We start from the raw sequence: 27386 nt of genomic DNA on the forward strand, positions 1-27386 counted from the left end.
CAAGTTTTATGTCTGGAATAGATTTTACAGTCCAGATTTGTACCGGGGCCAGGAACATGCATGCTGATACTGATGACTTGTGTTCTTTGGCAGAGGGTCTGGAGAAGTGATAGAAGTCCGTCGTTGAGGGTGGAAAGGGGGGAGAGAGGATGATGGTGCTGCGGAGCTTCCACTTGGCTCGCCGCGGGCTGGAGAGTGGGCTCTACCCAATTTCCCTCTTCCATCGCTGGCCTCTTCCCCACTGGCTGTCCTCAGGTCACACCATGCACCCACCCCACCCCACCCCCCATCTCCACTCTTGGCGCCACTGGCACTGTGCTCGCTCCTGCCATAGGGCCTTAGCACATGCTGCTGCCTCTATCTGGAATGTTCTTCGCAGCCCTCTCTCCACCTCTTTACCTAGTCAACTCTCACTCTTCCTGCACATTTCAGCTCCCTGCCTCAGGGATGCCCATAAGTTCAATGCCCCGTTATATGTTCTGAGGACACTGGGCACTTCTTGTATTCCCCTGTATGATCCTTTGTGTAGATTGCTTTGTAGAATTTGCCCAAAGTATACAGGAAAGGTGATGTGCAAGTGTTCTTTTTTTTAAGTTCTATGTTTATTTTAATAACTATTCAATGAAAATATCTGTATAGCAGTGGCTTATCCTCTTGTGGATATTTTAGCTTACAGTAGGCCTGACATAAATAAAACCATGAATCCACCTTTCATATGAATAAGAAGTACTGTGATCAGGCCATGGGCATAAAGGCAGAAATTTTGGAAGCAGTATGCAAATGACTGGAATTTGGGAATGACTTTGTTCATATGTTTCCTGTCACTAGAAAGTCAGCTCCAGCAAAGAACCCTTATGTGCACCACTGCACCCACCAAGCCTGGTGCATAATGGGGCCTTCATAAGGATTTGTTGAAAGACTGGACGAGTGATTGAACAATTTAGTGACTCAACAAAAGCCCCTCCCAGTGACATCAGGCCCGCCACAAGTCAGATGATTAGAAAGCAGGCTGAGGTTTGTCTTCAGGATCATTTTTCTGGTTGCACACAGTAGATACAGATTGTACTTTGTAGGCTTAGAACATTCAGCTTTGGATGCCCCGAAACTGTAGCAGCACGGAGCTGTAGGGGACCGTGGCAGTGCCTCTGGCATCCTGGACAGGTATTGTCACAGGCAGGGTTTCCCTGAGAAGCAGACTCTGTGATGAAGATTCGCATGTAGGAGGTGTACTAGGGACCATTGTGGAAAGGGAGGAAGCACAACAGGGCAGGAGGAGAAGTTGAGGCAGTCTCAGTGTGGAGGCCTCAGCTGACCTGAGAAGGTCTGAAGCTGGAATAATCCTTTGGAGTTGTCCAAAATTGAGGCAAAGGCTGTTGTGCATCTATGACCATCACCTTGGAGGGGCGTGCTCTTGAGCAAGGCAGCTCTCCTCACCAAGATCAACTGCCTGCAGGCAATGCTCTCAAACTGGGAAGGTCATTTCTTTCTTTCTTTCTTCCTTTTTGTTTAACTGAAGTATAGTTGATTTACAATGTTAGGTTAATTTCTGGTGTGCAGTGAAGTGATTCCATTAACATGCATTCTTTTAAATATTCTTTTCCATTGTGTTTTATGACAGGATGTTGAATATATTTCCTTGTGCTATACAGTAGGATCTTGTTGCTTATCCATCTTATATGTAGTAGTTTGCGTCTCTTAACCCCAAATTTCCACTCCACCCCCCGCCACTCTCCCTTGGCGACCACAAATCTATTCTCTATAGATTCGGTGTATCTATTTTTGTTCCATAGATTGGTTCATTTGTATCATATTTTAGATTCCACATATAAGTGATATAATAGAGTATTTGCCTTTCTCTCTCTGACTGACTTCCGTTAGTATGAGAATCCCTACTTCCATCCGTGTTGTTGCAAATTGCATTGTTTTGTTCTTTCTTTATGGCTGAGTAGTATCCCATTGTATATATGTACCACCTCTTTTCTATCCCTTTATCTGTTGATGGATATTTAGTTTGTTTCCATGTTGTGGCTATTGTGAATAGGGCTTCTATGAGCATAGGGGGTGCATGTATCTATTTGCCTGGGTATGCCCAGAAGTGGAGTTGTTGGATCATACAGCAACTCTATTTTTAGCTTTTTGAGGAAGCTCCATACTGCTTTCCATAGTGATTGCACCAAATTACATGCCCATCACCAGTGTCGGAGGGCTCCCTTTTCTCCACACACTCTCCAGCATTTGCTATTTTTAGACATTTTAATGATGGCTGTTCTTAGTGGTGTGAGGTGGTACCTCGCTGTAATTTTGATTTGCATGTCTCTCATTAGCAATTCGAGCACCTTTTCATGTGCCTCTTGGCTGTCTGTATGTCTTAGGAGAAAAATGTCTATTTAGGTCTTCTGCTCATTTTTTGATTGGATTGTCTCCTTTTTGTTGTTGCTGAGTTGTGTATTTTGGAAATTAAGCCCTGTGGGTTGCATCATTTGCTGGGAGGGTCATTTCTGGAGGGAGACCTGGACGATGCCTCACAGTCAACTATAGGTGCTTAGGTTCCATGTGAAAATCCCCAAAAATGGCCGATATCAACCACTGTCTGGGGATTTGCTTCAACAATAATTGGAGTGGCTATCACTGTTAGAAAAGGTTTTTTTTCTTTGTACTGAACCAAAAACCTTGTCACATTCCGAATACCTGTACTCATCTTGACTACCAGAGCAAGAAAAACAAAAGGACCCTTGAACCATCTAAAGAGAGCCATGCGATTTCATTTTAGTATTTTTAATATGTCATTGCAATATGGATAGTTAATATTTGACCTAAGTTAAGTCTTCTCTTAACTGAACTCACCTAGTTTCCTCTGCAGTTTTGTTGTTATTGTTATGTGTTTTTTTCTGGCCCTGTCCTACTCGTCTTTTAGCTTCCACATAATATTTTTTAAAATTTGAAAAACTTCATTTACTATGTAGCATCTAAAATGAGATACAGTAGCCCAGGTGTGGACCAACCAGCTCAAATTGCAACAGGACAGTTACATAACGTAACCTCTGCCTCCCAGATGTATGCTTGGCCTCAGTTAAGATTCTATGTCTTAATACCGTATGATATCACTTATAACTGGAATCTAATATACAGCACAAATGAACATTTCCACAGAAAAGAAAATCATGGACTTGGAGAATAGACTTGTGGCTTCCCCGGGGGGGAGAGGGAGGGAGTGGGAGGGATCGGGAGCTTGGGGTTCTCAGATGCAACTTGGAATGGATTTACAATGAGATCCTGCTGAGTAGCACTGAGAATTATGTCTAGATACTTAAACTGCAACAGAACAAACGGTGGGAAAAAAAATGTATACATGTAAGTGTAACTTGGTCCCCATGCTGTACAGTGGGAAAAAAAAATAAATAAAAGTAAAAAAAAAAAAAAAAGGATTCTATGTCTTTTCCAAATGACTTGCTATGAAGCAAGTTCTCTCCAAATATGGACTCATGATAATAATGACGGGAAACCTAAATGGAGAATCTGAAAGATCATCTTAAGTCCTATCTTACTATATAATATGTATAATTATATTTTTATAAAGATAATAGCAATTGTTAATTCAGTCCTTATCATATGCCAGATACTGTGTTAAAAATACTTGCCTACCTCCATCTCATCGGATCTTCCCAAGAAGCCTGTGAGGTTGTGAGGTTGCTACCATCTGTCCTTCATTTTACAAAGGTGGAAAGAGAGGACCTGCCCCAAGTTACCAAGTCAGTAGATGAAAGAGCCAGGATTCCAAAACCCATCCAGTCTGACGCCAAGGCCACCTTCTTCTGTATGTGAACATTGCATTGCTTTGGGCTGAATTCTGTTAAGTGACTGACCTAGTACTATCTAAAGAAAGCCCCTTGAACATCAGTGGTGGACTTCAGAGAAGCTTAGCGGGCTTAGAAAGATGGCATTTTTTTTAGAGGGGACAGAGCCCAAAAACATGGTGCTTTTCCGTAGGGATGTTCTTCCCCGCTGTCACACACTTTTAAAGGGCAAGGACCACCTTTGTTTTTATCTTCTGATCCCGGGTCGAGCCCAGTTTCTAAATCACGTTTATGCCAGCTGCCAAAGTATTGCCCCTCTGCTCCAGATTTCTTCCTTCCTTGCCCTGTTTAGAGGTGCTGGAACCAGATGGACTCTGCTGTCATTTCTCATTTGTCAGCTGATGCAACCTAAGGTGTGTCAGTAGAGGGCGCTGGAGGGCCATTGCGAGAGGAGGGGGCTTTTCTCTGGGGTTCGTGTGCTTTTCTTGTTGCTCCTCTGGTACAGGGGCCAGTGGGCTACTTCCTGCTGGAGACCTAGCGGTACACAACCTCCAGTGTCACTGGCACCTGAGCAAGTTGCTTGCAGTCACCAGTGCTGCAGTGGGAAGCTCCTTGAAGGACTGGGAGAGATCCGCCCCCTCCCTTGGGCAGGCCCCCACCTTCCCTAGGAAGTCCGCCTCTCATCCTCCAGAGAAGGGCCTCTTGCGTATTTGTTCCTTCTTCAAGTGCTTTCCTCAGCCTTGGTCAAAGGGCTGCTCCCTGTACCTGCTCTTCCAGTATCTTTACTTTATCTCTCTAGCCCTCTCTTTAGTCAATCCCTCCATCCCTTGTTCCTATTGCTCTTTCCATTACAGTTTTCCTGTTTAAATTATTGGCCGGCTTTCTGTCTCCTGATCAGACCCTGCTTCACCCGAGTGCTAGGCTCCCAATAACTGAGGGATGGATTCGTGAGGGAGCTGAGGGAAGATGCTTCATTTTCTTTTCTTCTCTTTTCTTCTTTTTTTTTTTTTTTTTTTTTTTTAGGACTGTACCCATGGTATATGGAGGTTCCCAGGCTTAGGGGTCCAATTGGGCTGCGTTGCTGGGCCTGCACCGCAGCCACAGCAACGCCAGATCCAAGCCATGTCTGTGACCTACACCACAGCTCAGGGCAACACTGGATCCTTAACCCACTGAGTGAGGCCAGGGACCAAACCCACATCCTCATGGATGCTAGTCAAATTTGTTAACCGCTGAGCCACAATGGGAACTCCTCTGTATTTTTTTGAAGATGCTTCATTTTCAGCATATTGCTGCTGTTTATCTTGAGGACTGGACTGGCTGGAATCACTTTCTGCCCTATGCTACTCTCCTCAGACCTGTAAGTTACTTGGGAGTCACACATTTTCAAGCAATCTGTAAAACCAAATAAATATTATGATATGGTCCAGTAGCACCAAGAAGAAAGAAACACGTTTCCCTCTCGTCTATTCTCTCTGCACAGCCACTCTGGATTGCATTTTTTTATCCCGTATTATCAGGAATAATTTGTCAGTCCTAAAACACTAAGAATTTCCCAGGGCAGAGTCAGGGTTCCTAATGCAAGTGTTCCTATCTTGAGAATGCCATAGATTTTACCATTTCTTTTGACAGGAAATGACTGAACTCTGAATACAGCTCTCATTTCCAGGCCCTGAATAGTCCTGTTTTTGCAGTTCACCCAAAGCACGGTAGTATATAACATGCCTGTAACTCATTCTGGAGAAAGAGTGTTGGACCAAGGCAAACCAGTAAAGTAACTGAACATCTTGCTCTTACGTGTCTCTGGGTCAGACTAGAAAAAAATTGTTCTCCCAAGGCAAGAAAACATGAAATATGAAAATCGCCATGAAGACTGTCTCTGTGATGATTTGCACAAATTGCCTGCCTACAGCTCCATCCCCAAATTCTGCAGCCGAGTGAGCCAAATGCTGAAGTGGAACCCAGTTGCCAACAGGGAAGACCCAAGCCTGCTTTAAGGCTGATGGAGAAGCACATCAAGGACCTGGGGAGATTTTGCTTGTTGATGTAGTCAAATCGACAGCAGTGTTTTGCTGCTCAACATATAAATTTAGCCCATGCGATAGTAGGAAGCCAAGAAAGAAGGAAGCAATTTGGGAAATTCCCTCCTCCCCACTTCACAGACATTCTCAGACCCCTCAGAAGAGCCTCTGGCAGGGTCCTACAGTATATGCATTTTATAAAGCACACCCATCTGCTAGCTTCAGGCTGTGTGGGACCTGGTTGCTCTTTTGAATGGTAGGGCTCTGGTGGAAAGCTACCAGGGTAGAATATCGTGGTCAATGTGTCTGCCGCAAAGTGGGTACCCTGTTACAGAAAGTTCCCAATAGTCACTTCGTACATTTCCCTTGTAACTTGAGAGGATATCCGGTCAATCACTGGACTCCAGAGCACCCAGTGTCAGAGCCCCTTGTCTCAAGCACTGAGCTGTCTGCCTAGATTTTCGAGTAAATTTTATGTGCAGTGGCAAAGGCGTCATTCTGGGAGTGAAGGGCAGGTTTAGGGAGCCAAGTCAGAAGGAGGGGCGCCCCTTTTTATGAGCCATCATTTCAGCTTTAATGCTTGTCAAACAAATCCTTAGTCATCTTGAGATGGAAAACAAAGAAGTCCCTCTGCTTGGTTGGGCTCAAAGATTCTGACTTTGAACTACTGCTCCTGAAAAGAATTCGCGTTACTTTGTGAAAGTGCAGCTAGAGGTACATCTTTGTTTAATGTATCGCAGTGAATATGCTGACAACCATCCCAAAGCACTTCAGGCTTAGGATCCCCTCTCCTGCTTGCCCCACGGCAGGCAGAGCATCACTCAGAAAAATCTGAAAGGTGATGACTGCATTTGTATTTGTCTTGTGTTCACCCATAAGAGGCCAGTTCTCAGACACCTGAACCCCCTCAAACATCTAGGGCATTTAGAATTATACTTTTTGATTGGCTCAGCAAAGATGGGAGTTTTTGAATCTCTGAATAAGATGCAGTCCAGAAGCAACGGCTTTTATCTTATGACTGAGTCATGAATGGTGTACTTTTTTTTTTTAAGGTAGATGAGAGCATTATTTCCAGAAAGTGTTGGGGGCTAGGGAATGTGCCCTGAGGCCCTGAGTTTCTAGTCTTTTCCTGGCTCAGTGCACTTTTCATGTCTGGGTTTAGAAATGGTTATGAAGTGGGAATTGTGAGGGCAAGAGAGAGCAATGACGTCAAGACCATCAGAGTTAGGGAGGGAGAGACCTCAAGACCCAGGTGAGGGGTTTCCGTCGTGGCTCAGTGGCTTAAGAACCCGACTCCTATCCATGAGGATGTGGATTCTGTCCATGCAGTAGGTGAAAGAATCCAGCATTGCTGTGAGCTGTGGGGTAGGTTGCAGACATGGCTCGGATCTGCTGTGGCTGTGGTGTAGGCTGGCAGCTGCAGATCCAATTCGACCCCTAGCCTGGGAACTCCCATATACTGCAGGTGTGGCCATAAAAAGAAGATTAAAAAAAACAAAAGACCCAAGTGATGAGAATTCCATAGAAGGGGAGAGGGTCAAAAATCTCTGAGGCTCTGAGAGCAGAAATCTGCTCCAACCAGCACTGCAGGCAGTAGTAGGTGCCTGTGGGATCTGCATCCATGCATTCATTTTGCATGATTAGTAGCAGACTAGCTAAAAGAATCATCACGCCCTCCAAACAGATGGTTCCTGGGTAACAGGATGTCCTCTTAACATTATTTATTCAAGAACAAACCGTGTCTTTGCAAACACTGAAGTCATAATACAGTATCCTCATAGGGTCTGGTCATCTTTGGGAAGGAGAATGATTGCATTAAGCCAGTGTTATTAATTGCAGTTGTGACCCCAAATGTCATGACCCCACTGAATTGATTTTTTTTTTTCTTTTTTGGACTGCACCTGTGACATATGGAGATTCCCAGACGAGGGGTTGAATTGGAGCTGCAGCTGCCAGCCACAGCCACAGCCACACCAGATCTGAGCTACATCTGCAACCTACGCTGCAGCTTGCAGCAACTCCAGGCCTTTTAGCCCACTGAACGAGGCTAGGGATTGAACCAGCATCCTATAGATTCTAGTCGGGTTCTCAACTCACTAAGCCACAATGGGAACTCCCCATCCAATTGATCTTTGACCAGCACTTTTTAGTGGAATGTAATAGAAAAATCTTAGTGCCTTTCATATACATAATTTTGTGACATTTTGGGTTTTAGTTGTGTAAATGTTAAAGGGGTTGTGATAGAAAATGTAGTTCTTAGGATGGCTTGAGCTACAAAAAAGTAGAAAAATACTGCTTCAGGCAACTATTTATTTATTTATTTTGTCTTTGCAGGGCTGCAGGTGTGGCATGTGGAGGTTCCCAGGTTAGGGGTCGAATCGGAGCTGTAGCCACCGGCCTACACCACAGCCACAGCAACTCGAGATCCGAGCCCCATGTGCAAACTACACCACAGCTCATGGCAACACTGAATCCTTAACCCACTGAGCGAGGCCACGGATCAAACCTGCATCCTCAGGGATCCTAGTTGGATTTGTTAATCACCGAACCATGACAGGAGCTCCATGCTTTAGGCAACTTTAAAAGGAAAAGGAGGGATTGGTTGTGATATGTAATTAGCTGAGTGGGCAAACACCAGCCAACTATTTTTTATAGATGCACACATGTGCATGTGTTTACGTGTTGCACATATGTGATCTGGTTCTGCCAGAAAAAAGCATCACAAGATGAAAAAGTTTATTGAAGGAGACGTTTTTTTAATGTGATGATAATTTCAGAAAATCCAATGGGCAAACTTCTAGCCCCACATCAAGGCTTTGGAGATAGACGCACCTGTTGCTATTGACTTAAAGTTATAAGTCCTTAGATTTTTTTTTTCAGGTCACTATATCTTTGCCAAAGCACAGGCTGGTCAGCTCTCCAATTGTAGCATAATTTCACATGCTACAATGAAGAAATAGTGTCAGCTGGGTTAGTTATGGTCCTTGGCTCTTGATGGGGCAAACTTCCTAAGGATCCCTGGAGAAGCATTAGTATGGCCTTAGGTTTCCAAACAAAATGAAAAATGTTTTTCTTATCAGCCTTAAAAGTCTCCTGTCTGGTAACGAGCTAGAAAACAAAGCAGCCACATCTCAGGGATGCTGGCAAAGTCCTTCCATAGGAAGATGCAACCCAGTGATGCTCAGAAACTCAGACATTGTCACCTGTAAGTGGAACATTTATTAATATTTTTAAGGTGCAAAAAACAGTGATATAAAATGACAGTCATCTTCTTCAGAGGTCTGCTTTGCAGCCCAGGAGCTCAGGGGGTTGAACAGCTCGTTCTCCAAGTCTGAGGACCTGGGCTCCGTCTCCTCCAATGCAAAACAAGGACCCTGGTCTTCAGTACCACGAGATGCTCCAGTCTGTTAAGTACACAAGGTTGGCCTGAGGAGGCGTTACCTATCCCCCCTTCCAAGGAAACAGATTCCTGCCATCTCCTCCTTCCCATTGAAAACAATCAAAAGCATATACGCTCCTGATGCTTTGTACAGAATGTCAGGCAACTCATAACAGCTGGCCTAGACATGAATCCACATGAGAGGCATCTGACAGGCAGATGGCTCCAGGACATACTCAGGGAGAGAGAGAGCCACAGGACGGCTCCGTGTTGAAGGAAGGAATGGGAGTATGTTCCAAACGGAGCGGGGAGCTGCCACCCCCTTCTTCTGACAAGACCGAACAGCCCTTTTTTCTGATTTGAAAGCAGTTACCCTGACCTGACATGGTTCTGCAGTTGGAATGTTAGGTTTACCTTTTCCGTGTCCTCTGAAACTTCAGTAGGGGGATTATCTTAGGCTGGGGGTTGCTAATTCTTCCAAAAACTCTGGATTCTGGGCCTTGCTGCTCATTCAGCAGGAACCTCCGACATCTCTGTTCTTACTTGACTGAAAGAAATGAATCCCCAGCATCTTTCGTCATAAATATGATGCCCTGGGAGAGAAGACAGCAGCAAACCAGACAGACAAGGTTCCCAAGGGCCCTAGTACCCAGCACGGTGCCTGGCACACCATTGGCACCTACACATTCCTGAACCAAACACACAAACAACGACTGGGTCGAGGTGGTCAAGGTCACAGGACTATTTGCTTTCAATGCTTTGCGTCTCTGCAATCACAGACTTCCGGCTCACTGTTAGCCACAGTATTTCATTTTTGTTGGCCAATGTCATCCTTGAATTTGATTCATACGCTAAAAACCATGAGCCTTTATAAATATCTTGTATTTCCTCTCTGGGTACCTTTTTCTGGCCAAATCTTCATAGTAAAGAGATGTCGAGCCACATTGCACTAGCCCCACCTTGCCTACAAAGATTTACCCAAATAAAGCTGTCTCATCCAAGCTACAAAACCCAAAAAAGTTATGACATGTTTGGCGGTACAAATGCAGAGTGGTATCGTTGGTGTTAGTTCAGTTCCGCACCTGCGCTGTCACTTCAACACGTTGGTGTTCTTCCTTTCGAAATACAGCTCAGTGACTGAGGAATTACCTTTCAATTAACAATGGCTTCCTTATAAAACACGAGCTAACCCTCTTATCACTTCTAATCTACAATTATGTCATTGCTTAAGAGTCCCCGTTTTCAAGGGGTAATTGTTAACAGCACAGTGGAAAACAGAAAAATCTCCTTTCATAGGCAAATGTAGTCTAAGGAGTAGATAATTGAGCTTATTGTACATTATTATTTATTATCATTCTCAGTGACTGAATGCTCTCTGAACTGCCTTTGAGCTATCTACTTTTAAATGTGACAAAAAGGTACAGGCTCACAGTAAATTTAAATGGCTTATTAAATGTCCTCGCATGGCAACAGTATCATGTCAGAGATGAACAATGTTTCTAAGTAGCTAGCCACTCGGGTCAGGTTTACTTAAGCAGGAAGCGTGTTTATGCAAAGTCACCGGAACTCAAATGGCCTCTTGGGAAAAGCTGTTTGCAAGGGTTTAACATTTTCGAAGGATGCTTTTGTGTATCTTCTCAATGGGCATTGTATAGGCATTGGGCCAAAGCGCCTTAAAGCCATGCTCCCAACACAGGACACAGGCAGAACTGCTGATGCTGCCGGAGTGCAGGAGGATTAGAGGGATATTGAAGGGTGTGGCTGGGGATAGTTGGTGTTTGAGCCCCTTTCATTTTAACACCTGGAGACCTTGTGGTTTATATAGGGTGGGGGTGGGGAGGCAGCATCTCCAGCGCCTGGGAGGGAGCTTATTAGAAATAGGGGAAAAAACCCCACCCAGACCCACTGAACCAGAATCTGCAGTCAAAGGAGATGTCTGCACACTGCCCCGGTCCCCAAAGTCTCTGCCTCCTGGTGGTCAGGCGCTGGTCATGGCAGCCCTTTCTCTTTGCCTCGCACTTCTAGAATCATCCTCTTAGCTCATTTCCCCTTCCTTCTTAGCCCTCACACACCCCCTCCCCCAGCCCGAATTCGCCAACCCTTTGGTCAAGAACGCACTTCTGCTCTGCACCTGACCTCCTCCAGGGGCTTCCTGCTGCTGAATAGCCTTGGGGATCACATCAACTCCCAAGGCCGTGCCTTCCTTCCGCACTCCTGTGCCTGAGCCCCCTCCTTCTCAGCTCTGGTGCCTGAGCCGCCCAGGTCATTTATTGGGCATTGAGATCCTGTTCTTCTAAGGCATCCACTAGAATCCAGCCTTGCCTTGTTAATCCCTTCTGTTCCTGAGAGGGGATTTCATCATTCCTGTTTCCACCCATGGAAAGCTGCCCTCCTCTAATGCTGCCACAGGCTTCTCTGCTCAGCTTCTCAGAGTATTGAAAGGATGACATGGAGTCACACCAGACATCTGGGGGACCCTCGGGTGGGGTTTACTCTGAGGAGGGAATTGTAGGCAGTTACCTCCTCACCCACTTGGCGACCCCCAGCTCACATTTCACTCGGCCCCACTTTTATGTTGAGAGCTGCAGCTGGCAGTGAATGCCCAGAGGCAGCTGGATTTCCAAACCAGACCCGACTGGCCAGCCAGTAGGCCCCTAAAAGCCATTTGGTCCCTCTGTTCCAAACTGTGCCAGGGTGAAGGGCTCTACCAAAAAAAAAGATGAGCTGGGCATTTAGAAGCGAGTTACAAATTCAGGCTCTGTGGGCCAGGGCTTAGCGCAGCCAATGGTCAAGGGCATCATCTGGCGTCACCCGGGTGCAGACCCCTCAGGCTCCTCCAGCGTGGTCAGCACCCAGGTCATTTCTTTAATCCGAGGATACTGGCAGGGGGAGAAACAGGATGGCTTTCTGGCCATAGTGAGTCCGAGGACCGCGTTTGCAGCTTCCATTCTTCTTGAGGCCAACGAACCAGTTCTTCTCTGCGTGCTTCTTGGATGTGTAGGTATTGTAATGGTTTTCCTCCAGCCTCTCCAGGAACAAACACTCCTCACTGGGTGTCTGCTAAAGAAATAAAAGCAGAAGAGAGTGGAACCATAAGTGAGTGATTTTAGACGGAATACCTCTGGGTCTTAGCTGTGTGACCTTGGGCAAGTTAGTGCAGCTCTCTGTACATCACTTTCTTCTTCAGTTACATTGAGAAAATAACAGAGCCTATCTCAGGATAGCAGTGAGGACTTGGAACAGGACCCAGTGCTTCATGAGGCTTCAATGTACATCTGCTATTATGTAAGCTCCCCTCACATCTGCTGTGTTCAGGACCCTAGAGTCTCCCAATGGGGAGATCCTGAATGACTAAGCCTTAAGGGAAGGGCTGGGTAGGGCTGGGTCTTCTGTCTCTGCGAGGGCCTGGAACCTAGGCCCGACCATGAGAAAGGACCAAAATGAGTTAAAGCAGACTGTGGTGCAATGGGGGTTCTTAAGTTCAGTCTTGGAGAATAAATGAAAACCTACTGATTTCACTGGACGTCCTGGTGTCTCACTAACAGTATCAGGGTTTTACCTCAGTGTTGGGATGACCTTAAATGCTTGCACAAAATGTATCCTAGAAACTTAAAGTTGTTTTTTTTTTTTAATGAAAATTGCTTTATTTTTTTGCTACTTATTGAAAGAGTGGTACTTGTAAGATATCACAACTTAAAAAAAAAAAAAATCACCTGAAAGCCCACTAGGCCAGATATAGGCACTTGTTAACAGTGGATGGATATCATTCCTTATGGCTTTACATATGACCACACAGAGAGACATAGATAAGACTGTGTGGACATAGACTCAGGATGTTAGCAAAATGGCACGCTATATCTGCTGTTTTAAAGGCAGGCAATAAACCTATTGAAACATATTTAATCTCACTAGAAAGAATATGCAAATTAAAACATGATTTAACGTACGTTGGCTGTGGTATCTGCAAAGGGTAAAAAAAATGTAGACGTCACAGTATTAGTAAGAGGGTGGGAAATGGGCTTTCACATGCTTTTGGTGAGATAAATTGGTGGAAACTTTCTGAGGAGAGTTTGACAGTACATAAAAAATGTAACATATGTGTTACCTTTGACTCAGCAATTTCACTGCTAGGAATGGATTCTGATAGGATAGTTGAGCAGGTGTAAAACTGTATTTTCAAGGATGTTCTAGAATTGAACTATTGGATATTGGAAGCAGTATAAACACCCATGAGACGGTGATGGGTTAAATGGAGAGTAATACATCCAAACAGTGGAATCCAATGTACCTGTAAATTTATTAAGCTGCAAAGATACCTTTGACATATTAAATGGCACAAGTACATTAAAAATATCTACCAACAATTACTTTTTTACTCGGAATTCATCTGTTTGAGAGGAATCGCAGTTCTTTGAACTTTCTATATGTCAAGATTTTAGAATATGTTCATTATGTTTGAATAAAAAAATACTATTTTTAATTTTATTTTTTTTTAGGGCCACACTTACGGCATATGGAAGTTCCCGGGCTGGGGTCAAATCAGATATACAGCTGCAAGCTTACACCACATCCACAGCAGCGGCAGACCCAAGCTGCATCTGACCTACACACAGCTTGTGGCAACCTCAGGTCCTTAACCCACTGATTGAGGCCAGGGATTGAACCTGCATTCTCACGGATGCTAGTCAGATTCTCAAACTGCTGAGCCCCAGTCGGAACTCCAAAAACAGAAGTATTAAATTACTTTTGCTGTAGGGGTTCCTGTCATGGCTCAGCGGTAACAAACCTGACTAGAAGACCATGAGAATGTGGGTTCAAACCCTGGCCTCGCTCGGTGAGCTAAGGACCTGGCATTGCCATGAGCTGTGCTATAGGTTGGAGTTGTGGCTCGGATCCAGAGATGGAGTGGCTGTGGTGTAGGCCAGCAGCTGCAGCTCAGATTCGACACCTAGGCTGGGAACCTCCTTATGCTGCAGGTGCAGCCCCTAAAAAGCAAAAAGCAAAAAAAAAAAAAAAAAAAAAACAAAACTTTTGCTATATAGTGACTTCACTCCATTTCCAAGTCATGTGATCTCTATATTATCTTTTCACCTGCAATGGTTAGTGTCACCCTTTCTCATGGTTTCCAATCCTCTTGTTTATTCTTTATTTGTAGGCATGTTTTGTCCATTAGGCTGTCAACCCTCCTGAAGGAAGAGATGGAATCTTGTCAGCCTGTGTCTACCCCCTAGACCCGGGGCCTTGCAGATAGTAGGTGCTCGCTGGCTAGGCAATGAATGTAATTTGATTCTTGAGATCACGTAAAGCATTCGGTAAAGTGGACTTTGATTAGTAAGGAACCATGCGACAGGAAGTATTCTGCTCCTTATTCATCCATAGGCTAATGCAGTGACAACTGGGTGAGACACTCAGATCCTTTTAGAGCAAATGGGGCATCGGTGTGATATTTAATTAGGTGACTCTGCTGCCTCTGGAGGAACTTATCCAGACATGACTGTTGGATGCTCATTGTTGGGGGGCGGGGGAGACAGGGAGTTTGGGACCCGTGTGGGCTGCCCACTCTCCTGCAGGGAGGACTCACCCCAGGACGCCCCTCAGTGGGTGTCAGGTCTGTGTGTGACGAAGCTGAGGACGGCCACATCCCCCACCTGAGGTGTCTATGACACTAGAGTGGTTGACACACACACACAGAATGGCTGAGTCACAGGCTGAGTCAGCAGGCCCGGTTGGAGATGCTCCATCTGTCTCTCACCCAGGATTTGTCAACGCTTACGATACACTTTGTGTGGTGCCACAGGCCTGGGGATTAAAGTTGATTCGTGCCTATTGTTTTATAATTGTTTTCTTCTTTCTATTTAGCATGTTTTTCCCAGTTACATAGGTGACAGATGCCCACTGTAGGAAATTGGGAAATACAGAAAGGCATTCATGTATTATAAAATCAGCCATTCACCACTCCCAGAGATAAAGATATCTTATGTTTTAGAGCCTTTCATACTTATTTTTTAAAATAAATATGTCCTTTCTACACACACAGATTTGCATCAGGATGGGTGAATACCTAAATTGGTTAAGAGCATCAGGCAGATATCTGAGGTGTTTTAGAAATTCTCTTTATCGATGAGAGAACATGAAATTACTCAGCATCATATATTAAGATGACCCTGTGAATATTTCAGGCACAGCAGTCTTGTCCAGGACTATAGTGGGAGAAGGGGGAGGTCTGGAGCCTAGAGGAAATCAGATCGGGGGAGGGTTCTCCCTCAGATTTTTACGCAAGAGAAGGTTTTAATAAACGGTGGAATTGATGTAAAGGAGGAAAAACCATAAGATTGTAAATGTAAGCTCAGAAATAATGAGGGTTAGGAATTTGTAAACTGATTAGCCTGTAGCTATCACTGCTGTGCCAGTGGGCGGGTTCTGGGCATTATCTGACTCTTCTCGGGTATGTGAGTATGTGGTTGTTATCACCGATTACTGCCCCTGTTTCAGACAAGGCTGAGTAGGTGAGCAGCTTGCCCAAGTGGCGGAGGTGTGAGATTTAAGGGCGCATCTGAGATTGAATGATTGGTCTATTGATTTTATTATCGACTAGAAGACCAGGCCTTAAAAAAAAATATCTTCTCCCTTAGTAGCAGTCAATGCCTTGTTCCAAACCCTTTCAAGTTGTCCAAATCAATCGCTATTTCAGCAGACAGCTTACTAGAAGCTACCCATTACTCGGATGGTCTGTCTCCTGAGCCCTAGTGGGCAACGTGAAAACAATGAGCTGTGTTCACATCTCAGCCTCTGGCTGAGGTTACAGCTTCAGTTGGCAATTTAACAGAAATTAAAGGGAGCCCCAGACTAAAATCCCCCCCTCGCCCCCACCCGCTGGCTGCCTTTTGTTTGACATCTTCAGGAATGGAAGGAAAAGGATTGGGTGAAACCTTAATTTTCAGTTATGAGAAAGGATCATCAAAATCCAGAAATAATTTCAAAACCTGTGGCCATTGGCTTCAGCCCTCTTTCCGTTCAAATAGTTTCCCAGAGATACCAATAGGGACCAAATCAGATTGCTGCTATTCTCTCTTTTCTCGGCAAGATCAATATGTACTGAGTCAAACACGGATAAGCACTAACTAGGAGAGGGATGCAACAGGAGATAAGGAGGACTTTAGCCAATAAACTCTTAGACTTTGCTTCTCCAAAGGGCAGCGATGTGGCTTTTCCATCTCTGCACCCCCTCGGTACCCAAACCTATCCAGACACAGGAAATATTTGATCAATCTTGGTTGAATGAAGTTATTAAATGTTTTATCCTTTTAGGTGACCCTTCCAGAATGAAAAGCTTATTTCCCCAGTTTGATGCATAACTTATCAACTGCCAGCATCTGGGCTCTGCAATTTTTGTAAAAAAGCTTAAGAGACACAGCGATATAGCCTACCATAGATGCTCAAGAAACATTTTTGGAATGAATGAATGCAGCAGGACCAGGTATTCTGGAGCGAGTGACTACACAAGTTACTAAAATTTCAATCCATGTTTTCCCTGTGTCTATGTGATAATACATTGGAGTATTTTGAGAGAAAACTGCAAGAAATTCTTTTATGTTTGTGCCTAAAATAAGGCAGGGTGGAGGGTGGGAATCCTGCTGGAAAAAATAACAAACAGAGACTAATTGATGCTTTATAGTTTGCATCACTCAGTGTAACAAGATTTCTGGAAACCTCAAACCTTGGCCGCATCTGGAAGCGTGTCAGCCTCATACTTACTGAGCCGTACAAAAGCCCGCTGGTGTCCATGGCCAAGTACTGGCCGGTCTCCGTACTCTTTATATACACCTCCCCCACGCTTTCCGCACTGAGCTGCAGCTGAACTGAAATAAAAATAACATGAGCAAAAGTAAATAAACACGAAGCTTTTGCCGATAGGGCCTGGCGGCCAGGACAGTGAGCCATGGAAAATTCTACTCATTCATTTCACAGAGCCCTCAAGGATGAGCCTCAAATTAATCACAACACAGAAACACAGTTCCTTTTTCTTCACCCTCCAAAGAAAGCTGTCTACTGGGAATCGTGTTCTCAAGGGAAGGAGAGATGGGGGCAGGCGCCCCCACTGGGCTACCTTCTTTGGTACAAAATGACCCTGAGTGCACTTGGCAGGGCATGGGTGGGGGCGGAAATGGCATTTACTCTCCTGGCTCCATCACCACGGTGATTGTGGGGTACTGTAGCGTGGCAGCCAGCCAGCCTGAGGGTGTTCAGCTCAGTTATCAACCTGCTCCGGTGGGGGTGCCCTTTTATGGCCCGGGCCTTCCTGGCGTGGGAGCTTCCTGTGGACACTGTTACTTGTAAAAATCTGATAGTGTTATTGTCCCAAATAGAGGAGGTTCCCAGGAAGTTCGCTTGCTTGGCACCCAGGGAACTCAGGAAGCTCACCCACCATGAAGGTCAGTCAACTCCCACCCTCTTTGGCAAACCCTCTGGCTACTGGAAGAGGGGAGAGCCTGGCTTCTGAGGGGGGAGAACAGAGCAGCTCCCTGGGAGGGGAACACTGGTTCTCACCTGGGGACGACTTTGCTCTACAGCCATGTCTAGAGACACGTGGCGTTGTCCCGACTGGAGCCGGATGGTGCTACTGGCATCTTGTGAGCAGAAACCAAGAAGACTGCTAAACCTCCTGTGATGCCCAGGGAAGCCCTTCCCAACAAGGACTTAGAACATCAGCTCAAACATCCACATGCCAAGGCTGGGAAACGTTGAGGTCAAGGGCAAGGACTGAGATACTCTGAGTTACCCCTCCCGTTTATACCAACTGATGCTCCTGGGGTGCCTTGCCCTCTGCTGGGTACCTCACTGTAGTCCAGCTTGATGATTGCTCATTTGTTCAGGGGCTCTGGAGGGAGGCGCTTAGAGGCTTTCTGTTTGTGCTTTGAAATGCATTCCGGACCCTTAGGAACAATTGCTTTGGTCTCAACGATTGCGATGATGAGTGAAATCTATCGAGCCCTCAGTAGCTCTCTGGGAATCTACTGACCTCTGTAAGGGTCAAGGTCATCAGAGGCCAAGGCAGGGGTGCTGGAAGGAACCCAGGGCTGTCACCACCACCTCCAGACCCCTCATTGCTCTTCCTTGTTTTTAGCTTTCTGTTAATTTCTATGAATCAGAACTATATTCTCAGGTTTCAGACTTGGACACACAGAAGAGAAGGGAGTGGATGTCTTCCTCCTGCCTCTCCCAGGTTCCCACTCCCACCGGAGGGATGTAGGGCAGGTGGGACCCTTCCCCATCCTCCAGGAACATTCTCCCAGGGGGACAGAGCCTAACGAGCAAACTCCTCTTACACATATTTTGAGTGTGTCCTTCTAGAGAGATTTTATGCATGTCAGAGAAATGCACGTTTTCTCCCTCCTGCCATTTGTTTCCTGCACCAATGGTTAAGCTACCATTCAGCTCTGTATCTTTTTTTTTTTGCCTAACAATACACTAGAAATCTTTCTACTTAGGTACTGCAGGAGTTACCCTCCTGCTTTTTGCCCATTGAGTTATGCTCCATTATGTGGCAGCACCTTAATCGTGTAACCACTTCCTTATTAATCGCCCTGCATCTTCTCATTTCCCTCTGTTTTCCATATCTTCTGATTCATTGCAAGGGTGACACATGGTTCCATCACCCTTACTGAAGATGCAGTTCTCTTGTCCTTGGAAGTCTTTGCTGTGGAGACTCAGGGCCTCCTCTGGCTTCCTCTGGGAGGTGGAGTCAATTTAACTCACAAGAGGAAAACTGGAAGCCACCACCTCCTTTCCCGCCCATCCTCCTAACTCCAGGGAGCACCAGGAGGTAGTCATGAGGGCACAGGCCAGAAGGGTCACCCCACTTGCTCACTGAGTCACTGCTCTACCCCCACCTGCACACACCGAGCCCTGCTCTGCCTCAGGATCTTTGCACCTGCTCTGCTCTCTAGCTGGTACCTTCCTCCCCTTAATATGCATGGAGTTAGTCCTTCCCCTCCAGGCCTCTGCCTAAAACCCCTCCCTCAGGGAGGCCTTCCGCACACAAGTCCTTCCACCCCACCCCGGGACCCCAGCCACTCTAGTCCCCTCGTCATTGTCTTTCTCAGTCCCAGTGTGTCTCCTTTGTGGCATTTCATATAATGCACACTGTCATTGAGCATTTAGGGATTAACTCATTTACATCTGCTTCCTCAGAGAAATGCACATGTGGAAGAAGGGTGGGGGTCTTATCTGTTCTCTTTCCCTTTTGGTCTCTGGTGCCCCTTCCTCCAAGTGCCCTGCGCTCTGGGGCAGCTGATGTGTGTTTACAGAATGAGTGGTGTTAGGCTCATCTTGGCAGAGGTGATTCTCTCGGTCCATCAGTGAGCTGCACATGTTGAACTGTGTTTCCAGTAACACTTGGTGGAATGAATAAAACCAGGCTGAATTGAGAGTTGTAAGGCTTTGTCACCAAGCAGCAGGGTGGGGCTGTTGAGCCTCCAGGCCACTGTCTTCTGGTTAGTTAAATGGAGGGGGGGGACCTTTGGATTCAATCTCTAGAGTTTTTCAGCTCTAACCATCGAGAAACCAAGTCAACAAATTGAATTACAGTGCTGTATGCAACTGAAGATTATTCAGCCACAAAAAAGAATGAAGCGATACATGGCCAAACCGAAACCTGCTAAATAAAGAAGCCACACACAAAGGACCATGGATCATATGATCCCATTTCTACAAAAGGTCCAGAACAGACAAACCCATAGAGACAGGGTTAGTAGTAGCCAGGGGCTAAGGAAGGCGAGGCGAGAGAAGGGGAAATTGTGGTAAGGGGTGCAGGCTTTCTTTGGGTGGGGGGGGATGCAAGTTGATTACAGAGAGGGTTGGTCAAATCCCTGAATATAAGAAACCTGAACTGCATCCTTTAAATGAGGGAACTGGGTCATATGTGAACTTAGCTCAATAAAATTGTTTTTTGGAGTGCTCTTGATTTTCCTTACGCTTTAGGGTTTTTAGGAAATGTTCATACACATTTTTGATCTTTTGCTTAGCATAATCCTGTATGTTTATGGGAGACCAGAGGAGGGAATACCTGTTTACAGACCACCTCCAATGCTGGCTTCCCTCTTGGTATGAATAGTATAAGATGAAAGCGTTTGGACTCCAGAGTCAAGCTGCATGAAAGCAAAATCTGGCTCTGTCTGCTTGGCTCTGTATTAGCTGTGTGATGACCAGCCTGGTCAGTTAGCCCTGTTTCCTTCCCTGTAGTGGTAGCATCTGCTTCGGGAAGTTGGGAGGCTGAATGGTGGGACACCTGGCAGTGTCCAGGACCGTTGGCCTCATTTCCACTGTGTTTGGCTGACCCCATCACCCCTCACAGCATCCCTCAAGGAGGGTGGCCCTGGCTCTACCCTACAGATGAGGAAACTGAAGCTTTGGAAAAGCATATTTCATCCAACATTATGAGAACCCAGGCTTGACTATTTCAGGTTTCCTACTTTTTCCTCTGTTTCACATGATATCTTGAGCTGCACTTGCAGGAACGATGGTCCAAATCAAGCCATAGTCACTCCCCTTCTCGGTCCCCCCTTGGGTTCAAGGTCAGACAAGTACAAAATGTCAAGTGGCCATCTAGAATCCCTTTTTGCGGCCATGGGATGGACAGACCTTAGTCACCTGGGACTTCTTCCCACATACCATCCATTGTAATAGGTATTTAGTCAGTCACGTTATAAATACAACAGAAATCCTAAAGGCCAAGTTCTTTTAGGTAATCAAGAAAGTTTTTTTGTTTTTGTTTTTTGTTTTTTTTGTTGTTGTTGTTTAGGGCCGCACCCATGGCATATGGAGGTTCCCAGGCTAGGGGTGCAATCGGAGCTGTAGCTGACATATACCACAGCCACAGCAATGCCAGATCCAAGCCGCGTCTGTGACCTACACCACAGCTCATGGCAACGCTGAATCCTTAACCCACTGAGCGAGGCCAGGGATCAAACCCACAAGCTCATGGTTCCTAATTGGATTTGTTGACCACTGTGCCACGATGGGGACTCCCAATTTTTTTTTTTTTTTTTTTAGTAGACTTTATTTTGTAGAGCAACTTTAGTTCACAGCAAAATTGAGGGTATGGTATAGAAATTGACCATACATCCCCTCCCCTAGATGTGGGCATCCCATTACCAGCACCCTCGTCAGAGTGGCAAAGACCTTATTTTACCTGACGAACCTACAGTGACACGTCATTATCACCAAGTAAGGTTTTTGTTTTTTTTTATTTTAAAGCTTTTCATTTTCTAGTCCATTTCTCTTCTCTGCCTTAAGTAGTCCCTGTCACCCCAGGGATAAGCGGGGGTAAGTAGGGTTGACTCTGCCATTGGAGGAGTCCCGTCTTGGCCCTGTAAACACCCCAAAGAGGTAAACATGAGGCAGAGCTGCCTGGCACAGGACTCCATTCTCCGCCATGAGCCCCAACACCACGGTTGTTGCACTGGTGAGAGTTCGTCTCAAGAGTTTCCTCTGTAAATATTATTCCTCCAGGATGTCCAAGTTTCATAGCTCATTTTCACTGGATTTCTTTCTGGCTAAGTTTCTTAAACATATATCCTTCTGCAAGCAGAGCTGGCGGGAAGGGGTAACACGCAGCCACATTGCTCATGTAACTGACTAGGTGTCCAACTCCCAGTGTGACTTCATTCCAGTTTTCCAAACCTACATCCTCCTGCAGCTGCCTCACAGGGCGGATGGGCAGGCGAGCAAGTGAAAGTGGGGGGCTCAGAAAGAGAGGGAGGGGCTGGCCAACAGCCTGGGCTGAAGCAGCAGCTCCTTCCTCTGGGAGTGATCCAGGGGGCTCTGCAGGAAACCAGCCAATCTCCACGTATTCATTGACTGGCCCTTCTGCGCTGGGTGCTATGTTCCTTACTAGCAAGTTCCCTGCCTTCAGGGGCTTACATCCAATTAGAGGTACAGAGACTCACTAGTAATAAAGCAACACAGTAGCCAAAACAGAAGACTCACTAGTGATAAAGCAACACACCAAAACAGAAGACTCACTAGTGATAAAGCAACACAGTAGCAAACCACCCCCCCCACACACACCCCACTGGGGTGATGGGGCTAAAAGCAAAGAGAAGTGCAATAGCTACAAAAGCTCTATTTTCCAAGATAGATTTTTTCAGTTTCAAAGGAAAGCAGAAAATATTGTACAGTGAAAAATGAATTGTAAACAGGTATTTATGGTAAATCATTAATGAAAACTTGGTTAAAAAAAAAAAGTGTACAACAGCCATGAGTAGATAGGGAGTAAAATATAAAAATGTGCACTCAGTTCAGGCCAAATTCATAGCAGTGGCTGCTCTGGGGAGGACGAGAAAGACTGAGACTGGGAAGGGAGTGGAAGAACCTTTCCTTCAGCCTAACTCTTCTTTCCTTCAAAGTGCAATTCTTATGCAAAAACAGCCAGTGGGTTAGCGCAGTGGTTAGTTCTGGGGGATGAGGCTGCTGATGTTTTCATACTTTTTTGCAGGGGGAGGTAGGGGTGGGTAGTTGACACGTAAAGCCTGGTTCTAGTTGGTGGGCAAAATTCTGCTTCTTGCCTGCTGTGACCCCTGCAGTGCTCTATGACCCACCATGGGCTTGACCTCAGGTACCTCCTAGACCTGAACCTAGGTACTCTCAAAAGGAGGGTCTCCTAGGGGGAAGAGAGGGAACCAGGAAAGCTGGTGAGGGGCCAGTAACACCACACCTGCTCTGCTTAGTTTCTTCTTGCATCTCCTTCTGCCAGGTGAGTACCCCCCTCACACAAAGGGGGGTACGCCTTCTCCCTCCCATACAGGGAATTTAGGACTTGCTCTTAATGAGAGGGACAGTGGTTCTACAGCATCCCAAGGATGAAGGAGAAAGTGCTTTGTGAAAAATGAGGCAAGTTGTTTAGCCTGCAGGGAGCTCCCCATTCACTCCCCAGTTCTGAAGTATAGATGGAGACACTTGACTTAGCAAAAGAAAAGGGAAGCAGTCTTTTAACTACCACCTGGTATTCTGGTGATGGGTACAGGTTTCTTAGAGGAAATTCAAATATATCAAGCACTGTAAAAAATGTGCTCCAAGGAGGTTGGCAGCGTTTGCCTGGCGGATTGGAAACCACATTGTCTCCAGCAGAATCCAGAATCCTGCCCCTTTTTTGGGGACGCATTGGAGTGTGCTGGTTTAGGAATAGCCAGTTTCTCAAAAAATAAATGTCACATAACGGAAAGGTACAAAACCCCTTTGCATGTGGTTCTGTTGCTTTGTCCTGTATTCATCCTTCGAACCCTTCATGGGTCTTTCCTCAGGGGAACCTCTGTGGGGGGAATCAGGCCTTTGGGTGGATATGCTGGTCCCTGGCTGCGTGTTCTTCCTTTTTATCTGAGGAATTACAAGCTAGTACCTCTGGTTTTCTCTTCTGTTCCCAAAGTCTTCCATTAACTCTTAAGAGTAGTTTATTCCTAGTAAGACACGTGATCCCATACTTTCCAAGGATAGGAAGAAGGAAAAGGAGTTAGGAGCCCACCAGTGCCAAGAGATGGGAGCTTGGGATGCCCTCCCTGTATCTTCCCATCCTGCCCTGGGGATAATTAAAGATAAGGTCACACCCCGTGCATTCAGCAGAGCCTCGACTGCAGAGGGAGGTCCTGCTTCTGCAGCACATTCCCCCCTGGCCTTTAAGCCCGCTTTCCACCCCTATTCTCCAAAGAGAGGCCAAAAGCGATTACGTGCCTGGTTTATTCTGGGTTGGAGACTTCCCGTCCTTTGCTGTGTTTACCCAAAATGAGGTCAGCCTCATTCAGAACTCGGTGAGGTTGTTTTATGTCAGTGGCATTTATAATTAAAATGTAGCCACAAACCGGGCGCCGTAAAACATTAGAGAAAGACGGAGAAGAAATAAAATAGGGTTTGTGGGAAAAAAAAGTTCCAGTGGTTTGGAATACATACATATACGAAAAAGACTTTTCTTAGAACGTATAAAGGTATCTGCTTCTTTCAGGTCTGAAAAAGGTGCCTGGAAAATTTTGATGCCGTCCATGGACTGTGTGATATTTAAAAAAGAGCAAAAGTTTATCTAGAAAAATCCTTTCTGTATGACTGGGCAAGGGGCACCTAGGGACGAGAAGGCAGGCATCCTCTGGCACCACATCCTACTGGGGAGAGTGGTCCTGCCTGATGTCTGCCCAGCAGTCTGGCTTGAGTCTGCCCACCTTGGGCATTTAAAAAGCTGTTTTGACTTTGGGCCCAAGCTGGTGGAAGCAAAGGCCTTTACCATTAGGTGCCAAGTCATAGCAGAATGGGTGTCTGGACTGTCCCCAGAACTCAGGGCAGGAGGGATCCTGCTCAAGAGCCGGAGCCCGCCCTTTATAAAGGGCCTCAGAGTAGGACTCCCTGGACCAGCGAAGTCCTCTAGTGCCTGAAGGATGTGGTTGGATTGATAAATATTTGATTGGCACACACTTTGCTCAGAACGTTTCCATTCGCACGGCGAGCAGTGCCGGTAACCCTGCTCCCCACACAGCCTCCTATGTGCTTGGAGAGGCCAGGGGGTCTGCCCTGCAGAAGGAGGCTGCATGTTTGGGATGCTGGTAAGCTTCTTCCTCTCCTCCAGTGACTGTTCCAGGTAGGAATCCCATCCAGGAACAAGTCATGGCCCCCTTGGGCAGAGAGGGAACTCCAGCAGAAAAATTGGACTCAGACAGGGAGCTCCCCCTCGCTTTGCCCAAGACAGCCTGCTCTGCAGGTGGTTAGATAGGGCAGGGCTTGCGGGGCAGGAGCCTGGGCATGAACTACCTACATGCCAGGCCTTGACAGCTCCAAACCTGGATAGGCCTGGAGACACCGAGATGGAGAGAGAATGCAGCGCTTGCTTAGCTCAACAGACTGCAGAGATCAGAGGGTTAGGTGGGGAAGGCCGAGCAAGCCTCGGGAGGATGATATTGATGATGGCGATGCTGATGGTGCTGGGTACCACTTTCTCAGTGGTTGTCATGCGCCTGGCAGGGTGTTATTAAACACGTCCACAAATGAGCACACTTAAAATTCCTACTTTTCTCTGAGGGTGGTTACTGTGGTTATCCTTGTTTTTATTTTTATTTCTAATTTATTTTCGTCCTTTTAGGGCCGCATCCGCAGCATGTGGAGGTTCCCAGGCTGTGGGTTGAATTGGAGCTACAGCTGCCAGCCTGCACCACAGCCACAGCAACGCGGGGTCCAAGCCACATCTGCGACCTACACCACAGCTCACAGCAGCGCCAGATCCTTAACCCACTGAGCGAGGCCAGCGATCGAACCCACATCCTCATGGGATCCTAGTTGGGTTCATTTACCACTGAGCCATGACAGGACCTTCCACTAGTCAGGTTCTTAAGCTCCTGGCCCATGATGGGAACTCCCTGTCATCCTTGTTTTCAAAACGAGGAGACTGAGGCCCAGGGAGGAGAAGTACCTTTCCCGAGGTGACAGGGAAGCAGTAAACAGCAGTGACGGGGCCTGCTCCCATCCTCATCCAGCCTGCACGACGGGCTGTGGGAATCAGTATGTTGATTTCATCAGCATGTGGAGTGAAAACATGCTCACCCTGTTGGGGGCGGTAGCGGGCTGTGGAGAGAGCCTTTGTCCTAGAAGCAGCAGCTATGGGCTGGTCCTGAGTTTCCCAGTTACCAGCTGGGCTGGACCCCTCTGGGCTCAGCGTTCACGGGATTCCTTCCCAGGGCAGTTAAGGACGAGGTGGACTGTGGCGAGGAGGAAATGAGCATCTAGCACAGTGCCTGGCATATAGCAGGTGCTCAGTAGATATGGATGGAACATGCTGTTGAATTTGGATTGACCTGCCGCCAACACACTTCCTTCACTCATCAAAATAATATTTATTGTGCATGATCCCGACTGCCAGGCATTGCACTCAACACACAAGTTGCACTGTTGGGCTGTAAAGACAAAGTCCCTGTTCCCAGGGAGCCCCGAGGGGGAGAAAACCACTAGATAGTCACACAGGAAAATGGGCCATGATAACCCCAAGGAAGGCTGGCTGTACGTGGGATGTTCCACGATGCCCTGTATCTGAGCTGGCACTGGTCCTCCTTCCCCGCCCTGTGCCCCTCCCATGAGCCTCCCTCTCACAGTGGCACGACCATTTACCAGTCTCCCCGAGTCAAGCCCGGGAGTCAGAATCTTCTCACACCTGCCCTCATGGCCCCTCTCCCTTCTGCAGCTCTCCTCCCTCCTTCCACTGGGCTTGCTCGAGGGGCACTGTGATGCCTGTCCAAAGCCTGCATTGCTAATTGCCTGTAGCTGTGATCGGAGCCATTGTCAAGGGGCACACCAAAGACTTCTTCCCTGAAGGCTAGAATGTACCCCCAGTGGAGACCTCTGGCTCCAATCTATATACAGTGGCCACGCACGTGCGTCCCTCCCAGGTTATCCACTCCCAGGAAGGCCTCGTCTTAGGTTCTGGGAAACCTCCTCTTCTGGAGGGAGGAAGGAGACAGATTTTGGAGAACTTCCCAGTCTTGTTCAGTGCAGAGCAACTGAGTGGGGACAAAGAGAAGCTGTAAAAGGAGGTGGGGTTTTTTTGTTTGTTTTTTTCTTGTTTTTTTTTTTTTTTTTTGCAGGCGGGGGTTGCCTGGTAGAGCTGGAAGGTGTACAGTTGTGTCTTGCATGATTTATGTAGGTGTATTTAATATTTGGTTATTAGAAATATTCTTCCTGAAGGAAGTCTTAAAGTGTGGCTCCCCACTTGTCACCCTGGACTCTAGTCTCCTTTAAACTAATGATCAAGGAGGAGAAACCATCCCCTTGCCGAACTGAGCTAACCAGTTACCCAGGGATCATCCTCTCCATCCCTGGACAGGTTGGTTCTGTCCCTGAAAAACCTTGCAATTCAAGACTCTGGCAGTACTACCTTTGGGCAGAAGAGGGCGACAGAACCACACCCTAGTGGCGCCTCCACAGCAGGGAGGCCTCTTGGCTACTGGATTTCCAGAGTTTGCAGCTTTGTCAGGGGCACAAGGCGGTGCTGTTATTCCCATTGCACAGGTGATGAAAGTGAGCCTGGTAATGTCCCCCGAGACTCGATAGCTGGGACATTGGCGCCTGAGAGGATGATGGGAAGGGTCTTGGGGCTGGAGACCTGGTGTGCCCTTTGCAGAACGCACTTTGTGCAAAATGGGGAGGCTGCCTGGGGGTGGGGGTGGGAGT

At 46.6% G+C, this 27386-nt stretch overlaps 2 protein-coding genes across 24 annotated transcripts in view; one reads left to right on the top strand and one right to left on the bottom strand.

Moving 5' to 3' along the window:
• Nucleotides 1-27386, top strand: part of LOC146405800 (uncharacterized) — a 474542-nt gene that overhangs the window by 231250 nt on the left and 215906 nt on the right. The gene's annotated exons all lie outside the window — the stretch shown is intronic.
• Nucleotides 9015-27386, bottom strand: part of FGF1 (fibroblast growth factor 1) — a 107456-nt gene continuing 89084 nt past the window's right edge. For 3 of the 5 annotated variants that reach the window (NM_001444842.1, XM_013987618.3, XM_013987617.3), the window contains 2 exon segments: nucleotides 9015-12254; nucleotides 16950-17053. In NM_001444842.1, the coding sequence (NP_001431771.1) occupies nucleotides 12060-12254; nucleotides 16950-17053 (299 nt within the window). In that variant the 3' untranslated portion in view covers nucleotides 9015-12059. 5 annotated transcript variants of the gene reach the window in all.

Source organism: Sus scrofa, chromosome 2 (genome assembly GCF_054392235.1).
Source record: "Sus scrofa isolate SSC_HxYL_T2T_F1_AM1 chromosome 2, Sscrofa_HxYL_maternal_Yorkshire_Landrace_v2.0, whole genome shotgun sequence".
Lineage (NCBI taxonomy): Eukaryota > Metazoa > Chordata > Mammalia > Artiodactyla > Suidae > Sus > Sus scrofa.